A 26,262-nucleotide genomic window follows, 5' to 3' on the forward strand; every position below is an offset into this window, starting at 1 on the left:
GAGAGAGAGAGAGAGAGAGAGAGAGAGAGAGAGAGAGAGAGAGAGAGAGAGAGAGGGGGGGGGGGGGGGGGGAGGGAGAAAGAAAGGAGAGAGAGAGAACAGAGCTCAGAGGGAGCGCAGAGGGGACTCCACCCTGCTCGTGTAGAAGTCGCGCCTGCGGTCTTTCCTCCTGGCAGCTCCTTGTGATTTCATGTCTGCCGGACGCCCCTCCCCCTCTTCCCTCCCCTCCCTCCCCCTGACTTAAGGGTGCATTGTTTCCCATTCATTCTGCTGAGTAGAGTTGGAGCACCCAGCTTTCTAACAGTAAACCTCTGGAAGTGACTGGGAGAGAAGCCTCTGTGGTGAGTGTGTTTCTGTGAGCTTTCTCACTGCAACTTGGAACTCAACTGGGCTCTGCTGTGATCGCGTAGTGTTTATTCACCAGGGAGGGATTCTTTTTCTCCATAATACCCAACAGTTTGTACAAGGCAACAGGCGACAAGGACTTGGGATTTATTCTGCTGCCCGTACGGTCCTACTGAGTTCTCTTGAAGGCATGAATGCACATTTTATTTAACTGTAGGATTGATTGTAGGAATATCATATTGTCTGTATGTGTGGGTGTGTACATGTATATACATATATACACACACACACACACACACATGCACTCTAACAAATACAGCAAATGATGTCATCATCACCATGTGTCTCTCTGCTTTTGAAAAGGTTTTGGGTTTGAATGCCGGTTGTGTTTAATTAAACCCATGAGCAGATCCTTCAAAATAAGAAACCACATAGGAAATCAAACCGCAGAGATAAATATATGTTCTGTGTTGAGGGAACACTTGGTCAGGTTTCACGAGCGATAGGGTATCAAAGAACGTCTACAAGTCTGATTTCTAACAGTTGTGGTCGAATTAAGTTTGGCATACCGTTACATTTGTGTGTGTGTGTGTGTGTGTGTGTGTGTGTATGGGGGGGGGGGGGGTATTTTGACTGACTTTGGGCGTGTGGTGTTATCACATCCATCTGGAGGAAATGGATGTTAGAGTTTTTGTCCTTGCATTCGCATTAAAGTAGGTTGAACAAATTTAAACAGCCACTCTGACAGAGCACCGGTGATGTGAATCCAGCAGCACGGTTCAAACACTGGGATGGTCGTTTGTTTACAACGCTTGACACAGTCCTTTCAAACGAAAGGGCCCGTTCTGATAAGCTGTGAAAGAAGCACAGCTATTAGAGGCTCTGGGGGCCCCAGGGCACGTTAGGCCCTTTGTGTGCCTCGGAGATGCTCAGTTTCCTGGCTTTGTGACACGAGAAATGAGACACCACTCACATTTTTACAGTCATATACACTCATATGATCGGCTCTTCTCCTCGTGTTGTGTGTTTGTGTCACATTGGGATTTTGTGTTGGGTTGTGTGTTTGTGTCATGTTGCGTTTTGGTATTTTTTTGTGTGTGTGTCATGTTGTGTGTTTGTCATGTGGTGTGTTTGTGTCCTGCAGCGGGTTTGTGTCGTGTTGTGTAGTGCGTTTGTCATGTTGTGTGTTTTTGTCCTGTAGCGGGTTTGTGTCGTGTTGTGTAGTGTGTTTGTCGTGTAGTATGTTTGTGTTGGGTTTTGTGTGTCTGTCGTGTAGTGTGTTTGTCGTGCTGTGTTTTTTCAATTGTGTGCTTACGTTGTGTTGTTTGTCTGTGATGGATTTTGTGTTTGTATCATGTTGTGTGTTTGGGTTGTGTGTTTGTGTCATGTTGTGTTTTGGTATTTTTTGGTGTTTGCGTCATGTTGTGTGTTTGTCGTGTTGTGTGTTTGTGTCCTACAGCGGGTTTGTGTCGTGTTGTGTAGTGTGTTTGTCATGTTGTGTGTTTTTGTCCTGTAGCGGGTTTGTGTCGTGTGTTTGTCGTGTAGTATGTTTGTTTTGGGTTTTGTGTGTGTTTGTTGTGCTGTGTGTTTTTGCAGTTGTGTGCTTACGTTGTGTTGTTTGTCTGTGATGGACTGTGTGTTTGTATCATGTTGTGTGTTTGTGTTGGGTTGTGTGTTTGTGTCTTGTTGTTTTTAATTGTGTGTTGAATATATGTTTAGCATATAGAAGGTACCCAAATACATTCACAAATCGACTTTGTTTTAAGTTGGGTGGGGGTAGGGGGGCAATTAACACTTAAGTGTATTGAAGCAGTTTAACCTGGTTAGTGGCTCTGGGGGAGACCCCATCACAGCAGGACACAGCAGGGTTCAATGGAAGAGTCTAGAATCCTATCCCTTGGCCTGTGTGTGTGTGTGTGTATGTGTGTTTGTGCATGTGTGTGTGTGTTTGCATGTGTACGTGTGTGATTGCGGGTCCGCAGGTCCGGGATCTTGTGCCGCAGGATTGTTATCATGTTATCATGGTGGTCTTCTGGTGTCACTTCCTCTGTTCTTCACTCTCAAAAATGTGAAATATTGAACCAATCTCCACAGAGTCGTTGTGCTTCCTCTCGTATTCTCCGTCTTGGTATGTGTCTTAAATGATATCATATGCAATACTTATACAAAACCATTTAAACCAGACGGACCAAAAGGGCGAGAACAAATGGGAGACAAACTCTAACAGCGAGACCTGAGCAGAGAGTGAGAAACGATTGAATAAAGAGGGGGGGAGGGAGGGAGGTAGGGGTAGGGTCCCAACAAGGACATATCTGTGCACTGTGTTGTAATATGGCAAGAACATACAGCAGCACCCCGGGCCCAAGAGCACTCGGGGCAGTGGAATATCATGTGGCGCTGAAACCAGCGTCACAATGGGCTGCTTATGTGTCGTGTTGTCACAGTAACGGCCGGCGAGTCCGCCGCTAGACTCAGCGCAGCGCTTAACAGTGTGTGTGTGGGTGTGTTTGTTTGTATGTGTGTGTGTGTGTGTGTGTGTGTGTGCGTTTGTGAGGGCTAGACTGGCCCTTGGCCCACAGCATACGGCCGGACTTGCAGCCTGGGAAGAATGGTCTCTCTCTCTCTCTCTCTCCCTTTCTCTCTCTGTCTCTCTCTATCTATGTCTCTCTCTGTCTCTCTCTATCTATGTCTCTCTCTCTCTCTCTCTCTCTGTCTCTCTGTCGCTCTCTCTCGCTCAGTCTCTCTCTGGGGGGGGCAGGCGACCCAGTCACTGTACCATGACACCACGAGACAAAGTCTGCACACACACACACACACACACACACACACACACACACACACACACACACACACACACACACACACACACACACACACACACACACACACACACACACACACACACATACAGTGGAAGTCTTGAGTCTTGACAGCAGTAGGGAAGATGTTTTTCTGCAGGGTTCCTCTAATTTACATATCGCCATAGGGGCCGGGGGATGGTGGGTCGATGATGATGATGATGAGGATGCATCATCATCAAAGAGAAACAGTCAGTCTGTTTAAATTCCCAGGATAACCTGGTTCCTCTGCCCTACCAACTTCCCCTGAACATGTCAACGTGAGTCCAGTGATCATAGTGAGATTTAGAAGATGGTTCTGGGGTTTGGTTTGTGTGCATCATATGGAGAATATGTGGCTGTCTGTATTGTTTAAGGTTGAAAAGTTTAAGTTAATTTAATCTTGTAAAAGTCAGTCTGAAACAATTTTCTTTATGAGTATTATTATGGTAGGGTTAGCCAGCGTGAGTGCTTTTAGGGTAGGTTTTAAGCTAGGCTTGGGTTAGCATTAAAGCCAGTTTGAGTGCTTTTTGGGGGCGTGTTCAAGCTAGGATATGTGTAGGTTTAAAACTAAATAGTCCTTCACCGTGTTTGGTCTGAGCTCTGGGAACCGTTAGAAGTCGCAGTCTCCCCTGGAGGTGTGGGTTTGAATCCCACTTCTGACATTTTTTGTTGAATGATTCAGCAACAAATGTTTGCCTCAGCTGGGAAGGCCCAACTCCTAACAAATCCAATAAATCTGCTGTAATTTGAAATAGTCAATGAGATATAATAGTAAATTATTTATGTATGGTGTTTGGTCTAATGGCCGTTTTTAGGAGACCGGTACTTTGGAATATGAGGATCGACATATACAGAGATAAAAACAAAACCAACCAGGCTTGGAAAGAGATCAGCGAGGAGTTTGGCCTGCCAGGTACTTACATGTTTTGTGAAAAACATAACAACTTTCATACGGTATCTCCGTAAAACGACGGCGAAAGTTACATTTTTTGAACGTATATTACGGACATACGTACCGGACAGAAATTAGGGAGGGGAGGAGTCTCTGAGGTAAAACGGACATTACGGAGAATCACATAGGAATGAATGAACTTTCGGTCGGAGGCGGTTGGATCGCATACGAGAATGTACGTATGTGGAAACGAGGCGTAAGCTCTGGGAACCGTTAGAAACCAGTTCTGGTTGACCTCACTTGTATTGACGCCTGTTTTAAACAAACATGTATGTCCGGATGGCCGAGCGGTCTAAGGCGCTGCGTTCAGGTCGCAGTCTCCTCTGGAGGCGTGGGTTCGAATCCCACTTCTGACATTCTTTGTTGAATGATTCAGCAACAAATGTTTGCCTCAGCTCTGAAGACCCAACTGCCAACGCATCCAATATATCTGCTGTAATTTGAATTAGTCATTGAGATATATTGAGTAAATTATTTATGTATCAAAGCACAGTACGTCCACACCAGGAGCGAATTTTCGCTGCGAATTTTTCTGTTCGCTTTCGTCGCTCAAGTCGCTCATGACGTACAATTCAATTATGCAGACGCATTTAAAGGAGCCGTATGCGTTTAGTAGGCCCTACAGACAGCCATATCAAATATTGAACTCTCCCATACACCTTGGCCATATTGCCGAGACGGTTTTGCTTGTTCGATAAAGTGCTTCGACAACAAGTAGGACAGTGATTTCCCCCCAATATGAAAAAAATCCTAAAATGTAGGCTAATTACAACCGAGAACAAAAAACCCTGCGTGCTGTAGTAGTTGAAATATGTTTCACTGATCTGGATCTGCAAATCATGATCTGCACTCATTCGTCGCATTCAAAACAAATAGACGTTGGCGCACATGGCTAATTTGCATACGTGCACAGGACTGGTTGGCTCCGCAAGGCAAATAATGGAACATATCTATCTATCTAGGCCTTTCTGTCTATCTATCTATCAACGCGTGTCTAGTTTTAATGTGATGTATTGTGTGTATGTCCAGTCAGACTTGTTCTGTGTGGTCTTGTAGGCTACTGTCCTGTGTGGGACGAACCACCTAAATGGATTCCCGACGATTTGTGTCGTTTGGTATTAATAAAGACTTGACTATCTATCTATCTAGACTATTTAATTAAAAATTATTCACCTCAGGCTCCGTGAATAGTGGGGAATAGAGGGATAAAAGACAAGAGATATATCCCTTGTCATTTATCCCTCGTCTTGTCGATTAGTTTGTTTATGTGACGGTTTTGTTTAAAGCATGCTACACGCAATTGGTTGGTTAGATTGGTGGCATGTAGAGCAAATTATAATGATTCCCGCTTAAATACGAACGTTCTAGATGTAGCCTATAAATACTCCCGCTTATCATCACTTGATATCCAAACCACTATGGCGTTTCGATCTCTGAACTGAAAAAGGGTGGGTTCGTACAACACCGGGTGCCCAGTTACAGCCGCGATTAATACTTCAGCCGACATTTTGTTCAGTGAGTGAATAAAGGTAGGTAGGAACCAAAGTGCCTGCCGATGTTCCCTGGGATCCACGCAAGCGAAGAGCGTCTACATTCCGATTGGCTGTTTGGGGGTGTGTTCATGCTCGGACATGTGTCGGTTTAAAACTAAAGAAAAACAGTCCTTCACCATGTTTGGTGTAAGCTCTGGGAACAGTTAGAAACCAGTTCTGGTTGACCTCACGTGTATTGACGCCTGATTTAAACATTCATGTATGTCCGGATGGCCGAGCGGTCTAAGGCGCTGCGTTCAGGTCGCAGTCTCCCCTGGAGGCGTGGGTTCGAATCCCACTTCTGACATTCTTTGTTGAATTATTCAGCAACAAATGTTTGCCTCAGCTCTGAAGACCCAACTGCCAACATATCCAATATGTCTGCTGTAACTTGAAATAGTCATTGAGATATATTAAGTAAATTATTTATGTATCAAAGCACAGTTACAGTGACAGCGGCCACTGTCCCCAAACAGAGAGAGAGAGAGAGAGAGAGAGAGGGACAGAAGCTGTAACTCTTTAATGATAGCTGCGCAATATGACACCATAAAACACAGTGATTTGCTTTGAGATGAGGCAGTGAAGAGAAGTTTTAGCCAAGTTAGAATTTTAGCTAGTCACAGACCCCCTTGAGGTGTGTTTGAGCTAGGCTAGGTATAGCATAGAGCCAGTATGAGTGCTTTTGGGGGCGTGTTCATGCTAGGACATGTGTAGGTTTAAAACTAAAGAAAAACAGTCCTTCACCATGTTTGGTCTAAGCTCTGGGAACCGTTAGAAACTGGTTCTGGTTGACCTCAGAGGTATAGATGCCCGAAATAAATAAACTTGTATGTCTGGATGGCCGAGCGGTCTAAGGCGCTGCGTTCAGGTCGCAGTCTCCCCTGGAGGCGTGGGTTCGAATCCCACTTCAGACATTCTTTGTTGAATGATTCAGCAACAAATGTTTGCCTCAGCTCTGAAGACCCAGCTGCCAACATATCCAATATGTCTGCTGTAATTTGAAATAGTCATTGAGATATATTGAGTAAATTATTTATGTATCAAAGCACATTTACAGTGACAGCGGCCACTGTCCCCAAACAGAGAGAGAGAGAGAGGCTGTAACTCTTTAATGATAGCTGCCCGATCTGACACCATAAAACACAGTGATTTGCTTTGAGATGAGGCAGTGAAGAGAAGTTTTAGCCAAGTTAGAATTTTAGCTAGTCACAAACCCCCTTGAGGTCTGTTTGAGCTTGGCTAGGTATTAAAACTAAAGGTTTAAAACTAAAGAAAAACAGTCCTTCACCATGTTTGGTCTAAGCTCTGGGAACCGTTAGAAACTGGTTCTGGTTGACCTCAGATATATAGATGCCCGAAATGATTATACATGTATGTCTGGATGGCCGAGCGGTCTAAGGCGCTGCGTTCAGGTCGCAGTCTCCCCTGGAGGCGTGGGTTCGAATCCCACTTCAGACATTCTTTGTTGAATGATTCAGCAACAAATGTTTGCCTCAGCTGTGAATACCCAACTGTCAAAACAAACAAAAGCAAAGAACCTGCAGTCACTTAAAATAGTCAAGGAAAGATAATATCTGCAATTATTAGTATTAAACACACAAGTTATTATCTGTATTTTAATGAAATATGTTTATTTATATCTATTGATTTGATGAAAACAACATCACATCGTAAATGCTCCTTTTTGCGGATGTCTTTAAAATAGACATATAGAATGACAGGAAAATGAGGGGCTTCAGAGAGAGAGAGAGAAGGAGAGAGGGAGAGAGAGAGAGAGAGAGAGATGCAATCTGGCCATTCCAGTTGACCCTCGCTTGTACTCAAGTGAGCGTAGCGAGGCGTCTAACTTGCGTCACCGCAGACGCAGGAGGTGTGTGTGTGTGTGTGTGTGTGTGTGTGTGTGTGTGTGTGTGTGTGTGTGTGTGTGTGTGTGTGTGTGTGTGTGTGTGTGTGTGTGTGTGTGTGTGTGTGTGTGTGTGTGTGTGTGTGTGTGCGGCTTAGCAGGGAGTCACTGATTGGGACAAAAAGTGTGTGGGCAAGGGTGTGTGTGTGTGTGGGGGGGGCGGGGGTTACAGGTCAAGATCAAGGAGAAGGAAGGGGGGCTGTTTGGTTGAGCTGTGAATGTGTGGGTCACTGACCAGATGAAGGATGATGAGGAAGAGGTGTGTGTGTGTGTGTGTGTGTGTGTGTGTGTGTGTGTGTGTGTGTGTGTGTGTGTGTGTGTGTGTGTGTGTGTGTGTGTGTGTGTGTGTGTGTGTGTGTGTGTGTGTGTGTGTGTGTGTGTGTGTGTGTCTGTCGTGTCTGAGAACAGGAGGCCAGGGGTTACGGGTCAGAGGTGGAAGAGAGAGACGGTGGTCAACAAACGGGAGGGGAGTTGAGACGTGATTGTAGACAATGGTTCTGTCCCACGGCCTGCCCCGGTCACTGAGGGCTTCTGGGTATTACCTCTCTCTGCTTCCTGCTGTCGTAGATGACACATCATATATCCTCACTACCGAGCTTAAAAAACTATTCTTTCTATTATTATTATTATTATCTTTTTCACCTTCATTTTTACCAGGTAAAAGTTTCATTGAAATTAAAATCTTTTTTTCGAGAGACATGGCCAAGAGGGCAGCATAAAACAGACAATACGTATGTGTGTAATACAAACAAAACGCACCATTTACACACAATTTAAAATAAAGTTTTGGGATTTCAAGTAAGGTACAGGGACAATGTCCAGTATTTCCACATAAAAATTCCTTAAGTATTAAGAAAAAGGCAAAGGCAAATGAGATGAGTTCTGATGGTTTGAAGTCTTTCTGGAGGCTGAGTGCTGAGGTATGAGCCCTCTATTAGCAGTGGTACGGCCTCAGAGGGCACAACCACTGGCCTTTGGACAGTGGTTGAGTCTTCCCTTTGGAAGTTTAGGATTAATCCTTTTTCACAGTAACAGTCCATTTGAATCTGTTATTGTGAAAAGTGGGCTTTACCAATAAACGATGACGTTGACATGATGTTTTGCAGTAATTCTCAGCCAAGAGCCTTGATTCTGGTGCATCCCAATGACTCTCCTCATGATACTCACACTCCCTAGTGTTGTGTTTCAGCTTGAATTAGGTTGGCTTTGGGGCCAGTTAGACCCACTAGGCTAGGGTTAGCATTGGAGCCAGTCCACGCTAGGCTATGGTTAGCATCGGAGCCAGTCAGACCAGCTAAGTTAGGTTTAGCATTCGAGACAGCCATTCCATATCCCTTTCGATCTGATTTGTTCAGAAAATTGCTTCCAACGTAACAATTCAACAGACATACATTGATAAAGTGCATGCAAGTACATACAAAATACAGTACATGCATACAGAACAGAACATTTACAGTTCCTGCAACATACAGAGTCATCCCATGCTAATAAAGAGATGTTGTCTTTTCCTCCAGGATGGGACTGCGGGCAGCATCGGTGTGCTGGCCAAGGAGTACTCTCGCTTCTACGGGACCTCGCTCAGCGACGTGTGTGAGAGGATGGAGGAGCTACGCAAGCGCAAGCTAGTGCAGGAGGCCGACAAGGTGGGCACCCAGCACCCTGTATCTGTACACCCACTACCCTGTATCTGTACACCCAGCACCCTACAAACTGTCCCTGTACAGGGAGACAACCAGCACACCCACTGGATCCACCGTGTTCATGGTGCGGTTATTGGTTACTGGTTACTGGTTACTGGTTACTGTTTTTAGCTCTGAACCTTTTAGTTAAGAACTTTTTAGTTCATATTGTCATAAAACCACATATGTATGATAATACTTTATCAATCCCATAATTCCTGGAAAGGTGGTAAATATCAATAGGCTACGTATGAATAATTGTGTAAAATATACGTGTTCCTAAAGTACATACACATCACATCCATACTTTTGACATCTGAGTTTAGTTCTTTGACGTACAAAAAAACTGAACAAGGAATCATCCCCTGGTACTCAATCACCCTGAAAGGGGTAATCTCAACCTTGAAGTAGCACTAGCACCTGTGTTTGTGTAATAGGGCTAGCAGCAGGGCTAGCAGCAGGGCTAGCAGCAGGGCTAGCAGCAGGGCTAGCAGCAGGGCTAGCAGCAGGGCTAGCAGCAGGGCTAGCGGTTTGTGGCTAGTGGCAGCGCCCGTTGTTCCATACCGCAGCCTGGCTAGCCCCGCTGCCCGACTAAATATTATGTCTATTCCTGTGCTGTGATGACACTATAATTTACCCCCACGTGTTGTGCTCTTTCAGGGAAAGATTGAGTCAGCCGCCTCGTCTGTTCAGCTCCGCACGCAGATCCAGGTGAGATGACTGGTCACTGAACCTCCCCTCCTCTCCTTCCTCCCCCACTCTTCTGTCCGCTGCCCCTCGGACACACTCAGATGAGTCATCACGGTCGTAGTCATGGTCGTAGTCACGGTCCTCCCTAGGGATGAGCAGTAAAGCTATGAAGTCTCTCGTTCGCACTCCACACATCAAAGATGGATGGTGATTATGAGGGGAGATTGTGGTTGCTGTAAACATGCTGTTGGTGAATTGTCGTGACAGAGTTGGATGCACAAATATATCAAAACCCAATACTTTGGTTTAACAACTTTTTGGCAGGGATCTAGAGGTTTAAATGAGCGGTGGAAAAAAGTTAAACTGTTAAGTTTACTTTTTATTCATTCATTTTTTACACTTGCTCAGAAACCAAACGCATGGTCATTAAAGAAACCAAACACTAGACACTAATCCTTAGGTACTTTTAACAGTCTGTCTGTCTAAATGTCGCTAAACAGTAAACATAGCCAGCTATATAAATAGTTAGCTGTTAGCCCTGAAAACTATAAATAGATGGATATTTAATGGAGTATTTGTCCAATGGTTAAGAAAACATATGTATCTGGAATCATTACCATGTGTTGGGTTTCAGGTGACCCCTAACCCTCTCTCTCTCTCTCTCTCTCTCTCTCTCTCTCTCTCTCTCTCTCTCTCTCTCTCTCTCTCTCTCTCTATATATATATATATATATATATATATATATATATATATATGTATGTTTATGTATCTCACTCTCTCTCCCTCCCTTTGTTATCAGGAGTCCCTGGGCTTCAGCAGTGCCATGTCGACCCCAGAAACCGACAGACGGTGAGAGAAACATTTATTTTCTTACTTTCTTTCTTTCTTTCTTCCTTTCGTTCTTTATTTATTTTATCTTGCTTTCGTTCTTTTTTTACTTCCTTCCGTTTGTCTGCACGGCTCCGGTCTTCCCTGAAGGAGGGATTCCCAACTGCTCCTGTCTCTCTGAAGGTTTATTTTCCTTCCCCGGCTGGGGTTTGGTAGAGTTGAGTCTGGGTCTCCTCTACCTCAGGGCCTGGGGAGGGTGTGAAACCCCTTCAGACAGACATAGCCAGAAAAATGTACAAATAAAGTTTCAACTTGACACAAGAACAAGATAAAGATGATTATAATAAAAAGCGGGTGGAAGAAAGTGTTCCTTACACCTTTTATATATATATATATATAAAATTATATATATATATATACATATACATTTATATATACATTTATAGTGTCCTGTTTCACTTTGGAGATATGTTTATTGACACGATAAAATAACTGGCATAGTAGATCTTAGCCAAACACTATTTCACCACTTTGGGTCATAGTGACGAATGTCTGGTATAAAGATAAAAATAAAGATAGATATTTAATGCTACCTAGCACCTGCAGGCTTAGTTTGTCTTTATTTAGATTCAGAACTTGCAGACATGTAGGGATTCTCTGCACTTCCTGTCACCCGCGCTCACCTCACAAAGCACTTCCTTCCCTCTTCCTTCCCGCCATTGTCTGTTTTGAGGGATTTCTAGAATTCGTCATATTCTGTCACAGGAATTCAGAGCAGGGGGTTAGGAGGGGAAAGAAGTCATCGTGACTAATAGCATATCAGCAGCATATGTATTTAATTATGCTTTTTGAAAGGAAAAAAGTGCAAAAAAATGTCCAGTCATGTCATGAGTCACCATATAGCATTTTGTGGAATACTTGTGTTGTTTGAATCCCACAATTTGAGTAATGGGTGTCTGCAACCATAAAATCAACAACAAGCAAAGCCCAAAAACGAGGATCACATCACCCCGACAACTTCTATCAAAGACAAAGAATTCCGTTTATTTTCATCCTCTCTAATTGTAATTAGATTGTGGAGAAAAATGTGCCACAGACATTTTCATTTTGTCCTGAAGGGTTGGTTGCTTTTAAAAAACTGGTAGTGCAGGTCTAAAGCTAGGATAGTAGCACTGCCCCCTAGTGGAAGGGAAACGTAATGAACTCCATAAGAATTGTTCCCTGCCAACATCTGTGTCAGTTGATGTGGCAAAAAAACATAAGGAACGAGAGCCAAAAGAAATAGTGAGGGAGAGAGTGGGGATGCAGAGGGAGGATGGAGAGAGAAGAGAAAGGATGGAGAATGAGAGAGAGAGAGAGAGAGAGAGAGAGAGAGAGAGAGAGAGAGAGAGAGAGAGAGAGAGAGAGAGAGAGAGAGAGAGAGAGAGAGAGAGAGGCATGCATAAAATGCAAAGAACAATGATAGAATGCAACAAAGAGAGGCAGACAATTACACAGAGAGAGGGGGAAAGGCAGACAGAAAGAGAGGGTGAAATAGCACAAGAGAGATGGAGAGAGATGGAGAGAGATACAGCTAAAAAGAGAGAGAGAGAGAGAGAGAGAGAGAGAGAGAAAGAGAGAGAGAGAGACAGAGAGAGACAGAGAGAGAGAGAGAGAGAGAGAGAGAGACAGAGAGAGAGACAGAGAGAGAGAGACATGACAGAGAGAGAGAGCAGAGGACAGTAGAATCGTAGGGGCCACGTTCGTGCTGGTGTTTCTGTAAAAAGCCAGTTTTGTGTGTGAAAAGGGCCCATTGTTCCCATGATGGCCGGATGATGGTGACCTCTTGTTCATCAACAGCGAGCAGGGAGTCTGTGCTGCAGTCCCTTTGATTGGCCCGTCCTGCCCTGCCTCTGACGCCGGGCCCACGGGCCGCTTTGCTTCTGGCATTTTTTTTTTTACATTTTTTGGTCGCTTGGAAGAGGAGGAAGGAGGAAGAGGGCAGAGGAATGTGTTGAGGGATGTTATGGGATAGTGGAAACCATGAAGAAGACAGTGCTGGAGAACAGGTATTGTGTCTATGACATGTGTTTAGCTTGCTTGTGTCTTTGTGTAGAGACTCAACGGTGGTTTTCTGTTTGTGTTTGATTCTCTAGGTTCCCTGTGCAAAAGTCCAGTTCAGATGATGGAGCAGGGGGTAAGCACTAAAGATAAAAAGTCGACCCTCAGTCTTCTTCAAGATGAGGTTGTAAATGTTCTCATTGTTCATGTATGCACATTGGTGTAGGCTGTCTAATTATGTTGCAATTTGCTGTGCAAATATTCAGTGTTTGAACTCAAAACGGTTTGGTTGGAAGATAATTTTCTCTTTATTTTTAACAACCCCAAAATGGTTGCTCTAGTTTTAATTCTTTAATCTTAAAAGAATATTTGTGACATTTTAGATAATGTTTGTTTTTGACTCATTCTGTTTGTTTTTAAACAAATATGTGGAATTCTACAGGAAAGTCGGAAGGCAAGAGAAAGAACAAATCTTTTTGGCTGAACTTCCGGAAGTCACAGAAAGGGCTCCCACGACAGCCTTCAAGAGGTACGTCGGGGGTCAGAGGTCATCCCTGAGAATCAAGTACTGTCAACTGTGGACCTTCTTTATGAAAAGAAGCTTGAAGGAGTGGAAACATACGATTAGTCGACATTCATGGCTGTTAATGCAAATAATGCAACATCATTCTGAAGTCTACAACTGTAGAGAAAATTACTTGGTACTCGAAAATATGTTTTGTTTGTCATTTGGCGTACATCATTAGATAGCCGACTTAAACGTATTTTTTTATCCGTTAGCGGGAGATGATGTTGGTTTCGTGGCCAGCGAGATCACGATGAGTGACGAAGAGCGCATCCAGCTGATGATGATGGTGAAGGAGAACATGATCTCTGTGGAGGAGGCCCTGGCACGGGTATGATGACGTCACACCCTCCCAGAATCCCCTTCTCAATCTGACGGCACACTTTCAAATGGGTTCCATCTTAGAAATGCTGTTAAATTGAATTAGTGGACAGATATACAAATCGCCTCCCGTTGAATATTGTAAGAAACATTTGATTAAATATTGTACTGAACAAGTACATTATAATAATAAATCATAATAATTGTTCAGGCAGTTGGTTAATTGAGCTTGGAACAACTGTTAATAACCTATCCTAACATTAAGGTCTGTGTGTCGTCCCTCAGCTGAAGGAGTTTGAGCTCCAGAACCGCCACACCTTCAGGGCGGAGCCGGTGGAGTGGGCCGAGCCTGGCGGGACCCCCACCCAAGACCCGCTCAGCTGCAACGTGAGTCCCCCGCCAAGCCCTGGTCCCAGAGAGAGGGAGAGAGGAAGAGACACAGAGCACAGAGAGAGAGAGGGAGAGAGAGAGAGAGAGAGAGAGAGAGAGAGAGAGAGAGAGAGAGAGAGAGAGAGAGAGAGAGAGAGACACAGAGAGAGAGAGGGAGAGAGACAGAGAGAGAGAGTGAGAGACACAGAGAGAGAGAGGGAGAGAGAGGGAGAGACACAGAGAGAGAGAGAGAGAGAGAGAGAGAGGGAGAGACACAGAGAGAGAGGGAGGGAGAGAGAGAGAGGGAGGGAGGGAGAGAGAGAGAGAGAGAGAGAGAGAGAGAGGACAAATATTGAGAAACAGCAGAGAGGGAGGAAGTGAATAAGAGGGAGAGGAAAAAAATTGAAAGAAAAAGTTGAGGGAGTTGACGTGTTGTTTGTTTGGCTTGTTGTGCTGAATCACTGCTCCGGGCAGAGAGCTGTGTGCTTGGGGTGGGCTAGGGTGGAGGGTGGGGGCTAGCTGGTTTATCGTGCCAAGGCTGCAGAGCTATTGACATCACCTCTCTCTCTCTCTCTCTCTCTCTCTCTCTCTCTCTCTCTCTCTCTCTCTCTCTCTCTCTCTCTCTCTCTCTCTCCCCATCGCTCTCCTCCTGAACCCCCAGTAAGCCCTGTGTCCCTGGGACCTCTCCCCCCACACCAGGCTTACAGAGCGACCCTCTATTCATGGCTGTCAAAGCACTAACCCCCTATTGTGCAGTGGGCGAGCGCCTGGCTGTGATCTGCAGGCCACAGCTCTTTATGACTAGGTGGGGTGATCGCGTGCTCAACATTTCTATCTCTCTCTCTCTCTCTCTCTCGCTCTCTCTCTCTCTCTCTCTCGCTCTCTTGCTCTCTTGTTCTCTCTCTCTTCACTTGTGTGTGTTTGCGGAGATATTTGTGTGTGCAAGCGTATTTTTGTGTGTGTGTATATGTATTGCATGTATGTCTCTGTATGGTGTTTGTGTGTGTGTGTGTGTGTGTGTGTGTGTGTGTGTGTGTGTGTGTGTGTGTGTGTGTGTGTGTGTGTGTGTGTGTGTGTGTGTGTGTGTGTGTGTGTGTGTGTACAGGTGGGTGCTTCTGTGTGTGTGTGCATGTCTGTGTGTATGTTTCTGTGCGGTGTGTTTGTATAATAAATTGGAACACAATTAGTTGTGTGCCATGTTTGATCGTAAATATTTATCCATCGAAGTGAGGAGCGTGGTCTAAGGTGCACCAACAGATAAGAGAAGGACTTGGTTTGTCTCAAGCTCACAAGCACTCTCTGTTTCCGTGCACGGAGGAAAAGGCTTTTCTTTTCTCCAAAAGTGCAGCTGTTGTCACGCAGAGGACAGGGTCTTGTGACCAGAAGTGTATCTACGGTGGTTTCTTCAACTTCTGTTTGAGTGCATTCCATTTTTAAGTATTTTGTGAAAACACAAATAATAAACAACAATTGAATTGTACCAATTATACTGAATATTTGCCTAGGAACCAGAAGAATCTGGCTGACATCAGCAGCGTCTGGCCCTGCCCCCTCCCGTTCAGATAGACATCCAGCAGTGTCTGGCCCCGCCCCCCCGTTCAGACAGACATCAGCAGCGTCTGGCCCCGCCCCCTCTTATTCAGACGGACATCCAGCAGCGTCTGGCCCCGCCCCCTCCCGTTCAGACGGACATCCAGCAGCGTCTGGCCCCGCCCCCTCCCGTTCAGACAGACAGCAGGCCCGGGTCGTGCTAATCACAACGGGTTATCAGATATGGGGCGTGTTGGATAAGATGTACAGTGGACCGCCCTATGGGAGCGCCATTGAGGCATTGTTTTCTATAAACAACCAAGATGGCTGCCGCTGATGTGTCACACGTCCGGTTGCTCTGATTGATTGTAGGTCTGTTCAGGCATGATGGTCTGCACATGTACACCTGTAATGTCTGTGAGTCCCTATAACTGACGGAGTCCGACTCTCCGCCCGCAGACGTGTGAGCTGTCGGACTCGGAGCAGGAGGAGTCGCTGGCCTTCCGGAGGCTTCATAAGCTCGTCAACTCCACCCGCAAGGTGAAGAAGAAGCTGATCAGGATCGAGGAGGGCAGGAGGCCCGGCCCGGAAGGTACCGCTACTGCTTAGCCTCTCTCAATAAGCTTAAAGATTTAATAAGCTTGGTGCTCAGTGCTTTCTTTTTTTATAAATGTCACCCGCAACAATAAAATCACCATCATAAAATAAAAACAATGAAAGATTTCTAAGATGAATTAAGAAGTTACGCTGAATCTTTTACGAAATTATAAAATAAAACATTTTTAATAATAATATTGATAAATGGTACTGATAATGCTTATGCTATGCAGCAGCATATGTGAGAGAATACGGATGATAAAGACACTGAATGATATTCTGCAGAGTGTTTGAGTCTCGAGGCGTCTCCCCGCCGCCCGGCCGGAGACGCGGCCGCCGTTGCGTCTCTGTACGCCGACGTCAACAAGAGGCACCCCGCGGCGTCGGGGTCGGCGTGCTCCGCAGACGGCACGGTGGACACCCTGGCGGCCGCCCTGCGCGAGCAGCTGGCCTACGACCGCGACTCGGACAGCCTGGCCACCTCCACCTCGCCCTCCCGCTCCTCCAGCAGTCTGGACACCTGCAGCAGCCACAGGACCGTGTTCAGCCACGCCGCCGCCGCCGCCAGCCTGGGCCGTCACCACGGCAACAGGCTCCTGTCGGGGGGGCGGGGGGCGGGCGGGGGCGACGGCCAGAGGCCCCCGCTGGCGCGCTCTATGACGGACGGGGAGCTCCGACAGCGGGCCCTTAGTCCCCTCAGCCTCCCAGGGGTGAGTGGACATGGTGGGCCCTTCACTGGGACGGATGACACAGAGGGAGTTTTAGTCCTGTAGGGAGCTGTAGTCTGTAGCTGTAGTAATTTAGTGTAATTTTAAGTAATTCTTCTTTGTCCCTATCGGCTCCGCCTGTAAACATGGATAATTATATCTTGTAATCCTGCTTGTTTGATTTAAAAGCTACATCGATTTTTGCTTTGAATAATACAATGACAACAAGCGTCCCACCATAAATACAGCTCCGGTTTGCTGGCCTGCTGTGTAAAACAAAGACATCTGGGGGCCTGAGACACAATGATTTTGCTCCCTGCATTGAAACCAAGCATGCTTGTGAGCTTGAAACTAACCAAGCCCTTCCCTTATGTGTTGACACGGCTCAGACCACGCTCCTCACTTTGATGGATCAATGTTTAAGGGTCAACACAGTTAGCTCACCACTAACCCTGAAACTATGGGCGACGGATCAAACATGGTACACATCTAATAGTGTTCCAAGTTATTATTCAAACACACCACATGGGAACATACACACAGATACAGAATCACACACACACATGCAGATCCACACACACGCACAGTTTTGATTTCTTATGGAATCATCTTTATATTATTGTGTTTAAAGCTGAACTATGTGTTCTTTTATAAACTATGACAAATTCAGACCTCCATGTCAAAAACATAAAATGTGTTTTCATAACCATCCACCATGAAGCACTATTACCGGGGAAACTACAAAAGAAAAGAAAGGAACTTGAAAGTCTGAAATTGTATCGTTATTTATTCATTCACAGAGAACGTGTAGTTTCGGAGGATTTGATCTGAACAACCGCATCCTGCACTCTTTCCACTGCGACTGTGATTCTTCCGTGAGTAGCCCATCACACCGACAAATCAATCTCGGTAATTAAACTCATACACATGTCTCATTCGTTCACTCCTTTTCCTTCCATTTCCTTCTTTCTGCGTGGATTCTAACATCAGAACAAAGATGGAGGCGGTGCGAGGGACAACGTTAAATCCCCAACGACGTCCCGCATTTCTCTGGGCAAGAAGGTCAAGTCTGTGAGGGACACCATGAGGAAGCGGATCTCCAAGAGATACCACTGTTCCCTCTCTGAGCAGGCACGTCCCACAGCCGCCGCTCACTGCCGTTACTCATGCACGCTACAGCTCATCTTAGCTAGCCTCGCTCAACTACATTCTGCTGATGCTAGAAGGTATCAGGACATTTTAAGAAAGATGATGATAAATGATCTCTAAAACAGATGCGATGATGTCATGGGTGGGCGGGGTTCACATTCCAATAACCAAGTCCCAGCCCTCATTCCATGTTTTTATCTTCTTGTCGAAATATCCTGTTTTAGTGAAATACATCGGATTACAAATTGCAAAATGAACAACCCCCCCCCCCCCCCCCCTTAAATCTGTTTCAGATTTAAACAAAAAGAACAAAGCAAAATGTGCTACATTGAATAATGGGCTCAATCTTGGTTGTGTGCGTGTGTTTGTGTGTGTCTCTTTGGCGGTGAGTAGTCCAGTCCGGACCGCCCGTCCAGCTGCCCCCAGTCCCCCCACAGGGAGCCCGGCTCCCCGGGGAAGGCCAAGCTGGGGGGGTCCGTGGAGAGCCTCCGCAGCTCCCTCAGCGGACAGAGCTCCATGAGTAAGTGTGTGTGTGTGTTTGTGTTTGTTTAAGTGCGTGTGTGTGTGTGTGTGTGTGTGTGTGTGTGTGTCTGTGTGTGATTGCAGGGGTCTGTTGGTTGGGGGAGATGGTGCATGCGCATCCAAGACAGGTTTCTGTGTGTCTCTGTGTATCTCTTTGTATGTGCAAGTGTGTGTTTTTATGTCTTTGTGTAGGGGCAGGCTTGTGTTTGTGTGTGTGTGTGTGTGTGTGTGTGTGTGTATGTGCGTATGCATCATTTGTGTGTTTGCACAACGATGTGTGTAAGTGGGAGTATTCTTGCGACTTTACCAACAGAATGGAGCAGATTCTGACCAATTAGTACATAATTAAGTGCCAGGAATTGTACAAAAAATAATTGGTTCTGAATAACTCACTGTTCACTGTTTATTTATTTGGTATTGGGCTTTGTGATAATTTCATGTGAACCATCTGGTTATTCAGCGGGATTGAAAACCCATCATAAACACCCGATGAAACTCACGGAGGACTGGCTAGCGGGGCGGTATGCTCGATGCACGGATGGTCCTAGTCTCAACACGCAGCGTGTTCTGAGTCACACATAGACGAGGTGCTGTCCACAGCCCCATGATTGACAGTCTCTCCCCCCACAGTCTCTCTTGTTCATTTCTAAGTTACTTTGAAGGTGTTACTAAACACTGCATGCTTTGAAACAAAGCATCCGTCTACACGTATGACATATGTATGTTCCTTCTCAGCCTGTCTGGGATGGGGTCCTGGTTCATACTGTTAATGAGTCCCTTGAATTATGAATTCCTTTCCCTCTCTGAGTTGAGGCTTGCGGAATCAGTAAGATCTTTTGAATCGGTTGAATCAGTTCGCTAAACACACTTTATACTTTTTATCCTTGTGATCTTTCTATCATTCGTTTTAATGTAGTTATAGTTGTATTGTATAGTTGTTGTTTTTTTGCTTTTTTATTTCTGTCATTTCTTATAAAATGTATTTGTGATCTCTTATACAAGCAGATTTTTATCATATTCTGCGGTTTGTTCCAGTGAGTTGTGCTCCTTTCCTTCCGTGTTTTTTGTTTTTGTTTTTGAAAGTACAGTGTTAGTTAAGTTCTTCTTCTTCTTTGGTGTCTCCAGGCGGTCAGACTGTGGGAACCACAGATTCCTCCAACAGCAACAGGGAGACGGTGAAGTCTGAGGATGGGGAGGAGGACGAGCTGCCGTACGGCGGGCCCTTCTGTGGGCGCGCCCTGGTGCACACCGACTTTACCCCCAGCCCCTACGACGCAGACTCCCTCAAGCTGAAGGTACTGACCCTCAGCCATCACCAACATGGTCATTACAAGTCAGGATGATTACTGACCTGTTAAGAGCCATTCAACAGAAATCTAATTTCAATAAACATTAAATGAAATAAAATACTTTATCGAATGACATTTACTTATAATTAATGAAGTAAATCATAATAATTATTTGCCGAAGGCGAAGTGAATATTGGGGAATGGGCTTTTCCCCACTATTCACAGAGCCTGAGGTTTAGTAGATGCTACACGTGAACCCTTTTTGCCGGGATTTATTCGTTTATATTAGCGGTTTATTTGTTTGCATTAGCGTGACGACATTTGGCGATGAAAACAGTATATAGCGAACCAATCAAATTGCAATCAAATCTTAGGAATTTCCCATATAATATAACTTCACACATCACGACTCACTTCAATGGGTGCCCGGTCATTCAGCTGTTCAGCACCCAGGCTCCCCCCACACATAAAACAGTCAGACACCATTACAACCTTCAAGTCACAACTCAAAACTCACCTGTTCAAACTCGCACACAACGTCTAACTGATCACTGTTTTGATTGTTTTTTAGTTTTGTCCTGTTTTTGTTTTATTTATTTCTTATTGCTTATGTTTATTTATTTATTTATTTATCTTTTTCCACAATGTCTTGTTTTTTTAAAAAATTGTATGATGACTATATGCTCTGTAAGGTGACCTTGGGTGTTTTGAAAGGCGCCTCTAAATTAAATGTATTATTATTATTATTATAAACTAATCATTATTGTTATCATTATTATAATTTGTTATTAATACAGATAAGTGATTGAATAACCTGTTCTTGATCTAGATCTGTAATTGGTTGGGCTGGCCTTTGTGTTGCAGAGTGGAGACATGATTGACGTCATCAGCAAGCCTCCGATGGGCACCTGGATGGGGCTGCTGGGCGGGAAGGTGGGCACCTTTAAGTTCATCTACGTGGACGTGGTGAGCGAGGAGCCGGAGGCCAAGCCCAAGAAAAACCGTAGGAGGAGGAAGGCCCGCCAGCCCAAGCCCACCTCCGTCGACGAGCTCCTGGACCGCATAAACCTCAAGGTGGGTCTGGTCTGGTCTGGTCTGGTCTGGTCTGGTCTGGTCTGGTCTGGTCTGGTCTGGTCTGGTCTGGTCTGGACAGGTTGGATGGGTTGGTTGGTTGGGTCCGGGACCGTCCGGCCTGGTCTGAATGGGTTGGATGGGTTGGTTGGTTGGGTCCGGGACCGTCTGGTCTGGTTTGGTCCGGGTTGGGTCTGGTTTGAGTTGGGCTGGTCAAGTCTGTTCTGGTCCAGTGGGGTCTGGGATGGTCTGGTCTGGATGGGATGGTGGGGTGTGATCTGGGTCTGGGTCTAGTCCCGGACGGTCGGCTCTGCATCAGGTCTCGGGGTCTGGTCAGGATGCGATGGGTCAGGTTGTTTTGGGTCAGTCGTTCCCTTTGCACTGGTGAAGCGTCTAAACAAAAAAGAGCTCAATAATGTTGGCTCTTTTGCGAGGAAGCATCGCTGTCTCCCATCAAGTCGCAGCTCAACCACAGTTTTAAAGACTTTACTCTAGCACAACAGATGTTGTCCTCTTTACCTCAACTAGTAGAGCATGGCACCAACAGTGCCAGGGTTAAGGGATATTTCCCCACCGTCCACGACCCATGCCAGGGAAGTATGCACTCAGGGTATCGGGAGACACTTTGGATAGAATAGCATCTATAAATATATATATAGAGATTTCTTTAGGGTTTCCCTCCTCTCCAGCTGTGTTGACCCAGTTCTCCCCCCCCCCAGGAGCACCTCCCCACCTTCCTGTTCAACGGCTACGAGGACCTGGACACCTTCCAGCTGCTGGAGGAGGAGGACCTGGACGAGCTGAACATACGGGACCCCCAGCACCGCGCGGTGCTGCTCACCGCCGTGGAGCTGCTGCAGGAGTACGACGGTAGGTCTGACCCTCGGGGGAGGGCCCCTCGCTGGCTGTGGGGGCCAGGGGCCCGGGGTAGTCCAGTGGGAAGGTGTAGTGGTTTGACCCCAGCTGAACTGTGACGAGGTTTGAACCCTGATGTCCGCAGCCGAACGTGTAGCGAGATGCCTACTGATCCTAACCTGGTACTTATTTACTTGTATCTAGAGATACAATCTTTGCTGAATCCTGAATCTTTGACAAAATAGGAAATAGGACAGAAATGTAACTGGAGGGTCATGGGTAATGCATATTTTAATTGGCTTCTAGCAGCTGTATACTAATAATGAATTGTAGTCATTGATCTCAATTAGTTCATGGTCATTAGTTTCATTCATCATAATTCAATATAATTGTGAAAGGTGCAGCATAAAGAAAGCATCATCATTTTTAGGATTATTTAAATAGTATTAATAATACTACACACATCGTTTTCTAAATGTGTATTCTGCCCCCCCCCCCCCTGCTGGTGGTGTTGTGTCCCTGCAGGCAGTAGTGACCCGGAGCAAAGCGGCCAATCTGGGGACAAGGAGCTCCTAGAGAGGCGTGGCCTACTGGCGGACTCTCCGCGGGACTCGGGCTGCTACGAGAGCAACGAGAACCTGGCCAACGGTAACGAGAGTCCCAGCCGCTTGTGACCTTCTCCGTGCTCCGACCTCCCCCCTCTGCCTTCTTCTTCACCAGGGAGGAAGTCTCCTGGGGTCTATCTATTTCTTCTTCTTCTCCTCTTCTTCGTTTGCTTGAGCTTCATCATCAACCCCCCTCTCAGACTCTGTTCACACACTCTTTTTCTATTTTAATTTTTTCTTCTTCTAACAGACTTTTGCGTTTATCTACAAATACGGCTTTCTTCTTTTTCTTATTCTTCGGTCGTACTTGAATCTGTCTCTGCAACTTCTTTGAAACATAAAGTCAACTCTCAACTGTTACTTAAAATCCAAGTTTTTTGTCACAAAAAATGTTAACCATCTCTTCTCGCTTCTCGAGGCTTATCTAAACGTACTAGATTTGATGCTGAGCTTTTGGAAAGTGATTTTAGGTCTACTCGAGAAAATATCTTTGGTTTTGAGAACTTTATAGGATTGTTTTTGTGTTGGCAGAAAATGGTGACAGTTGAAACAAAAGTGTGAGAAAAAAGTTTTTTAAACGACCAGTAATTGAAGGTAAACCTGTTATGTGAAGACTTTATTAAAATAGAGATCATTCTTGTTTTGGTTGTTTGCTTTGAGGCAAATGGATAAGTTGTTGTACTAACTGTATATAAAGGCTGTCGTAAATGTCTGAATGCCATTAGCATGATGTTAGCGTAGCCTATTTTTCACTCTATGTAAATTTCCCTAAAGAATGTGATGTTTTGTGCGTATATTTTTCTAATTCAACACCATAATGTTGCAAAATATATTATGTGCCTGGGTAACTGCATCATCATAAAATATTTACTTACTAAGTGGTTTAAATCTGCTTGTTGAAGTACAGGATTTTGTATCACTGTAAATGCACTTGAGTGCATAGTGCATCTTTAAACATATATAACAAAAGGACTGCTCTGATAGGTTGAACAAAATGTACATTATTGCTCTATTAGGTCAGGGGTCGACTAACATCTGATAGAAGGGACCTGAATGGTGCTAAAATCTGCCTCTGTTGCCACCGAACAATGAATAAAATGCTGAATGCATGGACTGGTCTGGCCTGCTTCTGTTCTTCCTTTATCCTTCCTTTTCCAGTTCTCCTGGCTTTCAATTATCACATTTCCACAATCACTGTGACCTTTTCATGCCATACATTTATTTATTTACCGTGCCCATTTACTCTTTATAAGTTGAACTTCCCTTTCCTTAAATCATAAATATTTTTTATTTATTTTTTCATTTTTAATCTATTTTCCAGCAGGTCATATTACCTGCATGATGTACATCACACTGCACTTATCACTTGCAGGACGGGACCGACGGACGTCTTCCATCAGCAGGTCTTCCTCTGGCTTTGAGTCCAGCCACCTCCTGACCCCAGAGACCCCCATCCACCCTCGGATGCCGCCCCACCCCTCCTGCCCAAGTAAAACCACCCCCGGGAGCCCCCAGGACGGAGCTCCAGACCTGCATGGTCCCACCAGGCCTCGGCCCCTCTGCAGAGCCATAGCAAGGAGCTGGAGCTATGTGGAGCTAAGGGACATTAGGATGGAGCCAGCCCCGCCGCGGAGCTGCCTCTCCCTGGAGGACCTCCAGAACCAACCAGAATCTAGTAGCCGCCTGGAGGACCTGAAGTTAACAGAGGCTAGCACCGTCGTAGTGGAAGGGAAGCAGCAAGTATGGAATCTCCACGGAAACACTCCTTCCTCTGGGTCAGTTAGCGTGACGTTTGTCTTGGACCAGAACCCCGTCGCCGCCAGGGAGGCGTTGGTCACCGACACCTCTGAAAGAAACACGATCCATCAGACAGCTAGCGCACAGCTCACACCGAACCACAAGGTGTTCCCATCTCATCCCGGGTCGAGATCTGCCTCTCCAGGCCCAGGAAGACCAAACGCTGTATCCACAGAAAGGGACATCGATACCTCCTTCCCACCGGGGGCCCCCGTGGACCCCCGCCTGTCACTGGAGGGAAACAGAGAGCGGCTGGATGTGGACCAGGTTAGAGTCCCTCAGCTGCAGTGCTCCGGGATCACACCCGGGAACCTGGGGAGCCTAGAGTGCCTGGTGGAAGAGAGGCTGCAGACGCAGGGCATCGACCTGACCGCTGAACCCTTCTCAGACAAGGTAAAGAGGGGCTAGCTGCTGAAAGAAACGGGCAACGTGTGTGACGTGGAAGATCACTTCTGCTAGGGTTAGGGTTCAGCCATATCTTGTTATTCAGTTGGGCGATACACACATTCGCACATTGATATTTGACTGCAATGTTAAAAGATTACTTCTGATGAGACATTATATTTATTCAATTTGTAATAAATAGTGGCAGAATAGCGTAATTGTTATAAAGGTTCTGGGATGACTACCAATGCCTGCAGACTACCTTGGTTGCCAGACTGGCCCCAGTCTGGCAACCAATTTTCCAGGCATCCAAAGAAACACATATTGTTCCTTCTTCCCTTTGGAGAACTTCCCATATCAATCTGATACCAAAAACCCAATGTCCAAAAGAACATAGTGACTTCAAGCCAATAGCTTTGACCTCAGTAATTATGAAAGAATTCTACTCTGCCACCTGGTCAACACAATGAAAGAGCAAGTTAATCCATACCATTTTGCTTACAAGCAGGGCTGTGGAACAGAAAATGCTGTCACCACACTGGTCCATCTCATAGCATAACACCTGAATAAAGACCTACGCTAGAGCGCTCTTCCTAGACTTCTCATCAGTGTTTGACACAATGCAAACACATATTTTAGTTAACAAGATGATCCAACAGAAAATAGACTCATTCCTTCAGCAGTGCTTTTTACCCTATACACTGACGACTGTCATACAGAAACACCTAACCAGTAGGCCTACATTATAAAGTATTCTGACGGCACAGTCGTACTGCCTCTCCTGAATAATTACAACTGCCCGAGATACACCAGCAGGGGGTGCATAAAATGGTAGAATGGAGTGACCTTAATGCTCTTAAGAATAACGAAAGAAAACAGAAGAAATTGTGTTTGGGTCACCACCTGACTCACACAGAACCCTTATTCTAATCCACAATGAAACAATCAAGCAGGTTTCCTCCTACAAGTATTTGTGAGTATTGATAGATCAACTGTTATCCTGGAAAGACCATGTAGACTTTGTCTGCAAGAGAACAAAACAGAGGATATACTTTCTCTGCCGCCTCAGATCCTTTGGGGCGTGCAGTCAAATTCTTAATTTATTCTTCGCCTCAATCATAATGAGCATTTTACCATACTGTAATATTGTATGGTGCAAGAGTCTGTCTACGACCTTGAAAGCCAAATTGTCACAGCAATTTAAAAATCTGCTCCAAGATTGTGGGCCATCCCCTCCAGATAATATACGAAACAGCCTATCATAAAAACATGTTACTGTTGTCTAACAAATTTGTCTCTAACAGTAGCCACGTCTTCAACAAAGAATACAAACTTTTACCATCAAAATGCAGATTCAGAGTTCCCCAGTTTAACAAGATCAAACTGAATCACTCTTTTGTGCATGTATGTATGGAGTATGTGTTACATTTAGTTACTCCAGTCACAATGGAGTAACTAAATGGACGCAAAACAAATTTCAGACTTGTCTGACAAATGAAGTATATTATCTATCTATTATCTTAGGTATCCCTATAGTAATCTATAACGATAACTCATTGGTGGCTTTTTTCTAAAGGTCTCTGCTTGATGTATAGCAGTAATAGTAAATCAAAGATCAGAATTAAAAACATGAATGGTGACATAAATCTGCAGTGGTTTGTCATGTTTATATTAATAACCACTAATCATTTT

General features: G+C 45.2%; 1 protein-coding gene and 2 non-coding genes across 5 annotated transcripts in view; all 3 read left to right on the top strand.

The window, feature by feature from the left end:
* LOC132457154 (SAM and SH3 domain-containing protein 1-like) overlaps positions 1-26,262 on the top strand; it is a 66,777-nt gene that overhangs the window by 39,751 nt on the left and 764 nt on the right. Inside the window, exons 1-18 of one of the 3 annotated variants that reach the window (XM_060051205.1) lie at positions 200-341; positions 9,087-9,215; positions 9,912-9,962; positions 10,741-10,790; positions 12,905-12,945; positions 13,252-13,338; positions 13,590-13,705; positions 13,981-14,082; positions 16,054-16,186; positions 16,477-16,901; positions 17,699-17,773; positions 17,889-18,029; positions 18,441-18,567; positions 19,695-19,864; positions 20,723-20,932; positions 21,649-21,799; positions 22,310-22,432; positions 23,762-24,579. In XM_060051205.1, coding sequence (XP_059907188.1) covers positions 9,171-9,215; positions 9,912-9,962; positions 10,741-10,790; positions 12,905-12,945; positions 13,252-13,338; positions 13,590-13,705; positions 13,981-14,082; positions 16,054-16,186; positions 16,477-16,901; positions 17,699-17,773; positions 17,889-18,029; positions 18,441-18,567; positions 19,695-19,864; positions 20,723-20,932; positions 21,649-21,799; positions 22,310-22,432; positions 23,762-24,579 — 2,865 coding nt within the window. In that variant the 5' untranslated portion in view covers positions 200-341; positions 9,087-9,170. Of the gene's footprint in view, positions 1-199; positions 342-9,086; positions 9,216-9,911; positions 9,963-10,740; positions 10,791-12,651; positions 12,818-12,904; positions 12,946-13,251; positions 13,339-13,589; positions 13,706-13,980; positions 14,083-16,053; positions 16,187-16,476; positions 16,902-17,698; positions 17,774-17,888; positions 18,030-18,440; positions 18,568-19,694; positions 19,865-20,722; positions 20,933-21,648; positions 21,800-22,309; positions 22,433-23,761; positions 24,580-26,262 lie in introns of those variants that run through there. The other 2 variants (XM_060051204.1, XM_060051206.1) reach the window with 2 other exon arrangements.
* trnal-cag (transfer RNA leucine (anticodon CAG)) lies at positions 6,501-6,583 on the top strand. The gene has a single exon. It is a non-coding gene; the product is annotated as a tRNA-Leu (tRNA).
* Positions 7,045-7,127, top strand: trnal-cag (transfer RNA leucine (anticodon CAG)). The gene has a single exon. It is a non-coding gene; the product is annotated as a tRNA-Leu (tRNA).

This window comes from Gadus macrocephalus, chromosome 5, assembly GCF_031168955.1.
Source record: "Gadus macrocephalus chromosome 5, ASM3116895v1".
In the NCBI taxonomy this organism is placed as follows: Eukaryota; Metazoa; Chordata; class Actinopteri; order Gadiformes; family Gadidae; genus Gadus; species Gadus macrocephalus.